This window comes from Triticum dicoccoides, chromosome 4B (genome assembly GCF_002162155.2).
Source record: "Triticum dicoccoides isolate Atlit2015 ecotype Zavitan chromosome 4B, WEW_v2.0, whole genome shotgun sequence".
Classification (NCBI taxonomy): domain Eukaryota; kingdom Viridiplantae; phylum Streptophyta; class Magnoliopsida; order Poales; family Poaceae; genus Triticum; species Triticum dicoccoides.
The window spans coordinates 617,096,797-617,103,969 of NC_041387.1; the positions used below are offsets into that span (position 1 = coordinate 617,096,797).

Genomic DNA, 7,173 nt, shown 5'->3' on the forward strand with positions numbered 1-7,173 from the left:
AGTTCCTTTTTAAAAAGGAGAATCATATACTTCCTTCGTCCGGAAATACTTGTCGGAGAAATAAATAAAAAATGATGTATCTAGATCTAAAATACATCTAGGTGCATCCATTTCTTTGACAAGTATTTCCGGGCCGAGGGAGTAATAAATACAATGATACGTTGGACACGGAAGATACACTTTATTGGCTGCAGTAGCAACAGTGCACCACCATTTTGTATGCCTGGCATACCTATAAAAAGGGAAGAGTCATAAATTAAACTCTGAGCTTGATAATTCCCTATCTTTTTCAAGCAATCTAGTGAATTACGAAAGTTCGTGCACAAATTTGTTATGGGATTCTTACGTAAGTTAAAAAGTCATGATTTTTCTACTTTGTATTCCGAAATGTCATGTTGCACGAACACTCTCCATCTTTCCTAGCTTTCTGTTAGCAAATTCAAAATAATTTGAAATCAGGTTCCGCGTTAACAGCGCGGATTCCACATTGAGAGCGTGCTGGAGCTAAATACCACACAGGTTCGTAAGTCAAGCTCCATGCATATGGAGCTAGAATAGCTTCCTACCTTTGTTATCTTTGACACGACGTCCTTTTTGGGTTGTAATCATCAGAAAGTATTTGTACGCGGTAGTTTCTATTTGTACAATTGGCATGTGATTTGTTTACGAAGAATTCATTTGTAGTATTTAGTACAGTAGAAAATTATCCTTGACACAGTTCTCTTGGAAAGATTGTTGCGTTTATCCTATATTATTATGTAATCATGCTCTGCCTGGTTCAAATTCACGTGGTATTGGATCATATGCAATTCAAGATGACATAACACCGCAGTCCTACATTTTTATTCTTCCTATATTTTCTGAAATTACGCGAATCAAACAAGATACAAGTATATAACATATCTGTGTATATATTTGATATACATCGAATCATCGGTCTACTCTAGTTGTTACAGTAAAATATTTATACATTCAGTTATTAACAAGCAACAGAAGATGAGAACAACAATAATTAATGATATTAAGCAGTAAAAGAACTGAAACAATACTATAGATAGGAAGCCCACATATATATCATCGATAAATCATGTATATAGATGAGTGCGTTGCTTATGCGTTTGTGTGTATGAGTTGCACTAGCGGTACCGTGCGAGTGATCAGTTCCTGGGACGAGGCCCTAGCCTGAGCTCCAAGTCCAGCTTCCTCACCGGCAGCTCACCGTCCTGCCACCACTCTGACGGCCCTTCCAGCGCGCGCGACCGGTCGCCACCGCCACTCCCATGGCACCGAAGGCTCAGTTGCAGGTCACGATCATCAGTGCCGTCGTCCGCACCGAACAGGCTCAGCTCCCTCGGGATAGGGCTACCAGGGATCACGGTCACGGCCTCCGCTTTCACTCCGGCGCCGGTGTGCCGGGCGTAGTACAACATGGAGAAGCCGCCGCCGCTGCTCACCAGCGGCGTTGGGGGATACGCCAAGTTGCACTCTGTCGTGAGGCGAACGGGCTTGGCGCGGTCGCGGCGGTGGACGTTCATGTGCCCGCCCAAGGCCTGAGCCGTGGTAAACCCGCGCTTGCAGAACACGCACCCGTAGTACGGCCGGGCGCTATGGGGCGACACGGCTGCCGCGTCGACGTCGCCGTGCCGAGCTGCAGCCACCGCCGGACTGCGCGATCTCACGGCCGCCTCCTCCTCGCTCGACGCCGCTTTGCTGTTGCCACTCTCCATGTTGCAAGCCAGCTACGACGATCTATCGAATCTGCGATGACAAATTCGATCGATTGAAGGGTTTGACGATCGAAGATCTTCGAGGTTGTGTGCAAGACCGGGCCGGGCTATATCAGAGCTCGGGAGGACAGCGACAGAGAGACTGGGATTGGCGGGCGGCATTACTATTGTTTTTGACAGCAGCTAAAGGAATAAAAGATTGTGCCACGGCCGGCCGGCAGCTAAACCTCGCTATTCGTCGATGACTCTGCCCTAGCTGTACGTATGCTGTGCAACACGGATGGATGTGGAGCTGCTTCAGACCGAAGTATCCTCTTGCGCAAAATATAACTATAATAATAGTACGTACGTACATCATCACTGATGTGTCCTTTGAAATTTTAGTTTGGACTGTTTGCATTTTTTTTTTTGAGACAAAGACTGTTTGCATATATAACATGACCTGGTGTGGTGGGTGTGCCAGGCCAGGCTGCACTTTGTGATTTTGACCAAGTATGCAGGCCTGGCGGGTGCCCCTCCCTGCTAGCATCTCTAGGCTCTCACAAAACTACTAATTACAGTTGAAATTCCTTGACTTGATGATATTTCAAATTTTACGAATTTGAGCCATGGACCACTGAAGATCCTTTTTTATGGACCCTAATAGCCAGCGAACGTTCATTGTGAGGGATGACATTTGCGATTTCTGCTACAGTTTTCTTAGAGACGCATGACAATTTCTTCAGAGACACATGGTAGTTTCTCGAAAGAACAAATTTTTGCAGCAAAAACGGGCAGAATTGACATCTGCTACCACCTAAAAATGCCATCAAGAAAATGTTCGTTTGCCACCCCCTTCCCAGGGAATGTTCGCCAGTTAGTACTTCCGTTTTTTATAGCATGGGAGAGTATTGGTAAAACTCATCCCACTATATGAGATTGCTCTCTAGTAGGATCAAAGCACATTGTACTAGTTTGGTTTATATATATGGATCTCTCTATTTACACACTCAGCTGGGTGCAGCTGCTATAGTGCTTCTCGTGTTAAGTTGCTGTCATACCATTGAATTAGCTTTGCCTAGGATCGATGGAACTAATTAAACTATCAGACATAAACCCTTGGTTAACTCTCCAGCTAAAATAATCTTTGATTGTTAAGCATGTACGGGAAGATGGATACAAGGTTAATACAGCTTGCCTTCGTAGTAAATTCGCATGCCATGGTTCTTCTTTCAATATATATATACACGTTTCTTGAATAAAAGTCCCTGGGCTCCACTCACGTCTCGAGGGGCTTGTGAGTTTCTTTTTTACCCCCATTGTTCTTTATGGACGACGGTTTGGTTCTTTGTATTGTCCATCGGCATGGCTCCATAAGCATCGTCCACGAAAACCTTGTCTTCTTGAACAACCCCTTCTTTCAAGTCTTTGTGAGTAAAGTCGTTGGCTTGAAGCCATACCGGTGTGACTGTCTGGCTAGAGTGGGGTGGTTCCCCCGCCGATATGCTTGTCGTAATTGCCAATCTTCATCGTATGAGACGGTTTACTATTGCGGATCCAACAAAAATTCATTGTCCACATGTCTTTGCAGGTACTTCTGTGGCTGAATTGCTCGATGTTATGCATTGCTAACGAGAGCTATGGTGGCACAAGGATGACATGATCGGTTGTGTCTTCAACAAGAATTTGGAGGCATATGGTCTTGGTTATAGTATCTCCTTTACTTAGGGTTATTTTTACGTCTGTAGGTTTAGCTACCCATTATCTGGTTGTGTCCGATGTTCTCTTGATCTTGTATAAACCGGATTTGATTTCCAAAAAGTAGTAAGATTTTTTTGTGGAGATACACCATGGTGTATAATAAGTCGAGAACAAAATTTACATATTTTCTATGTGATCATCTCAGAGGAAATGAACGACTTCACCAGGAGTTGTGTGCTTTGTTATGTTTCATATGAAAGATTGCTTCTCCAACTTCCTTTTCATTGAAAATTATAGTAAGAATACCATTCTCTGTGGGACACATAAGCAGTGTATCATCGATTTCAGATTCATCTTGAGAAAAGTTATTGTCTTCAAGTGGCACAAAAAGGTTTTGTAATGTTAGTTAATGTATTTTTTAAACCCCAACTCATCTCTAGGTTATGATGTCTGCTATTGGCGATCATGTGAATTTATATCGTCTTGTTATCACCCTCACACAAATGTCTGACCTTGAACTGTTGTTGCCAATCGATTTCCTTCTGTCCCACGAGTTTGGATGGTGATCCACTCCACTCTCTTTTAAGGGAATTTTACTATCATCTAATCCCAGATGTTTGTGATTTCTTATCAAGATCATCAATAATATCAAGCAAGCTTTTCTTCCCCTTTTTTATTTATCTTACTACTCCCTTCGTAAAGAAATATAAGAGGGTTTAGATCACTAAAGTAGTGTTCTAAATGCTCTTATATTTCTTTATGGAGGGAGTAGTATTTTTCTCCTACCCCTACAACAATTTATGAAGTTTATGAATTTTATTTTGTCATCTTTGCATGGTTATGGAACCGATTTCCCATCTCTCCAAAGCTTGGGCATCGCGTCAGTTGCAACCACCTCACTCAAGTTTGAACAAAAAGTTTGATTGGCATGGTGAAACACGATGCCCGAATTTAATACTAGAGTGATCTCATTGAATCAATCTGGAGCATCGATGACAAGTAAACCCCTATAAACATAAAAAAGATAAGATATGATCCAAGAAGAACCAAGATACAAGCGCTAATAACAAGCAAGAGTCGTGGGAGGGGATATGATGGTAGTCAACTTGTTAACATCTCACACGATTCTACCAAACTCTTAGTTACACCGAAGCTTAAGAGTTTTGTACTCTAGAAAAGCTCCACCACAAGATACTTGCCAGACATGTATGTTCTAAAACACTCCTTCAATATATTTACATATTTTCAGAAATACGGAAACGAACACACACATAAACAAGATATTATATATTACCTAGCCAAAAGTATTACTAATGGGAGGCATGTTTTTTTTCACTTTGCTTACATTTGGGTTGAAATTGAATGTAACAAAGATATTTCTTCAACACTTCAAACTCAATTCAAAAAGGCTAACACAATATCCACGAGAAAATATAGATCTAACTATCATACAAAATTATATTTATAATTTTAAATTAGAACTAATAACAACCAATATTGATATCTTAACATTTACCAGCATATGTGCATCGTTAGTTATAATTAGGCTAGTTATACTTCAAAATCTAAGCAAATATATATGAATATAAGGCATGTAAATGTGGGATAGAATGAGTTCTAGAAAATATGCACAAGTTCAGTAAACTATTGAGAACCGAAGTCGTGGAATTAACCAAAGTGCATAAGAGAAAAGACATGTACAGTCTAACCCCAAACAACTGAACTTTTAGAGCCTACCGTCTTTGGTCCTGTCCAGCCCCCTACTTTGTCTATTATGGGCTCACTCTAAATATGTGTACACCAAGAACAAATTAGCGGACATCTTGACTAAGTCTCTCACTAAGATGCAATATCTCGATGTGATAGAAAGGGCTAGATTTATGGAGTGAATATGATTGCACAACAAGCTTAATAAGCCTATTGTTGTAGTTAGTGTTTTGATTTTAGTATCTTAAAACCTTACATTTGGATTTAGAGTCATAGTTAGTGGTCAGTTTGGACATCATTTAGATGTCAAGAACTTAGAGTTTATCTCAGAGCCCAAGTTAAATTCGTTTTTGTAAGCCGAGTTTATTTGGGCTAAATAATGCTAAGTGATCTATATGAGGGGTATGAATTTAGTTACGGATGGTCGATTTGTGGTCTTGAAGGAATGTGTTGCCTAGAGCAACCTAAGATGGCTGCAAATGCTATTGTCTGGTCGTATTGATCGGGACTAGTGAAGTTCCTTTTTCAAAATGGAAGGTTATACTCTCGGCGTCTACATCCTAGGATTATCATGGCCATTATTTTGTTAAATAAGGGCAAGACCACGAGGCCAGAACACCTTATAAACATAGTACACGATATGATATGCAAATGTCAACCCATTATAGGATGCGTCAAAGAAAAACTACAACTAAGTCATTATGTTCCTCAAGAAAACACCTTCAAGAATGGAGTACATAATCGCATCAACATTTTCGAGTCTAGCCCGAAAGGCTAGGGCAAGGATTTTCACTTTGGGTGCAAGGTCCAACCAATCAAGATCGGAGCATCAACATGAAGACAACACCTTTAGCAAGGAGGCGATGCATGTTTATTGTTGCTGGGTCCAAGACCGGAAGGGTGGATCATAGGTTTGACCCTAGATATGGAGTGGCATTCCGGTCACCGTCTTGATGGTAGATCTTTCAACAGTTGCTCCGCTGATTACTCTGGATGCAATGAGCAAATCATGTCTCATGGATGCTCCTTTAAGTATTAACTAAGAAGTACCACATATCGATCCTGGAGAGGTTCTTGACAGACTAGGAGCACCGCAATGGCGTTAGCGGTGTATTGAATGACAGGAAAGTCTTCCCTCGGGATGAGGGGATGAGCAAATGGAGTATCCATCTTGACAGACTAATTTTACATGAGATTGAAGAAGATTTGCCGCTAACACAAAGATAAATGGTGATATTGGATCACCTTGATGCACAACTCAACTATGGAGAAAGGGATAGCGAGGAGGCTCATTGAGGAGGATTGAGGTTGGAAATGGAAGTGTCATAAACTAAACTTAATGCCTGTGATCTATCAAATGATGCAATTTCATAAGTTGAAAAGGTATGTTTTTTCTCCTTGTAGTTCCTTGAGAAGTAACTTGTTACACTCTCCATATTTCCTACCTTCCATTAGCAAATTAAAATGAGTTGAACTAGTGTTCCCCATTAAGAACATGCAGAAGGAACTAAACACCACAGGTTCGTAGCTGAAGCTCCATGCGTGGAGCTTGAATAGCTTCTTAATTACCTTGGTCATCTTTGATTCAAAGTCCTTTTTAGGTTGTAATTATCAGGTCGATGTGTTTGTTCACATAGAGCTCATTTGCAGTACTATTAGCTAGGCAAATGTCTTTGTCACTGCGTTTATCCTATTATGTGATATAATAGGCTGTTTAGTGCAAGTTCACGTGCTACTGGATCATGTAAAATTCAAGAAGACATTATATAACATTACAATCCTACACTTTTGTTCTTCCCATATATGTTCTCCGAATTATGCGAATCAAGCCAAGTATATATAGCTCTCCATGTACATTCAATACATCAAAGCATCTGCTCTTGTTGTTATGGCGAAATATAAATACATTTAGTCATATAAACAAGCAGCAGAAGATGAGAATAGCAATAGTGATATTAAGCAACAAAAGAACTGAAGTAACACTAGCTAGGAAGCCCATGCATGTATATAGATGAGTGCGTTTCTGTGTCTGAGTTGCACCAGGGTACCGTGCGAGTGA

The 7,173-nt window shown here is 40.8% G+C and overlaps 1 protein-coding gene across 1 annotated transcript; it reads right to left on the reverse strand.

Annotated features, from left to right (window-relative positions):
- Positions 1-1,157: 1,157 nt before the first annotated feature.
- LOC119296301 (probable transcriptional regulator RABBIT EARS) lies at positions 1,158-1,727 on the reverse strand. The gene is made up of 2 exons (XM_037574706.1): positions 1,645-1,727; positions 1,158-1,605 (listed from the first exon to the last, which is right to left on the reverse strand). Exons 1-2 carry the CDS (start codon positions 1,725-1,727, stop codon positions 1,158-1,160), a joined length of 531 nt encoding a protein of 176 aa, XP_037430603.1.
- Positions 1,728-7,173: the final 5,446 nt, after the last annotated feature.

Coding starts and splice junctions, on each gene's coding strand:
- LOC119296301 (XM_037574706.1), bottom strand. CDS start 1,727: ATGGAGAGTGGCAACAGCAAAGCGGCGTCGAGCGAGGAGGAGGCGGCC. Junction 1,606..1,644: donor CCGGCGGTGGCTGCAGCTCG/GCACGGCGACGT, acceptor GTCGCCCCATAG/CGCCCGGCCGTACTACGGGT.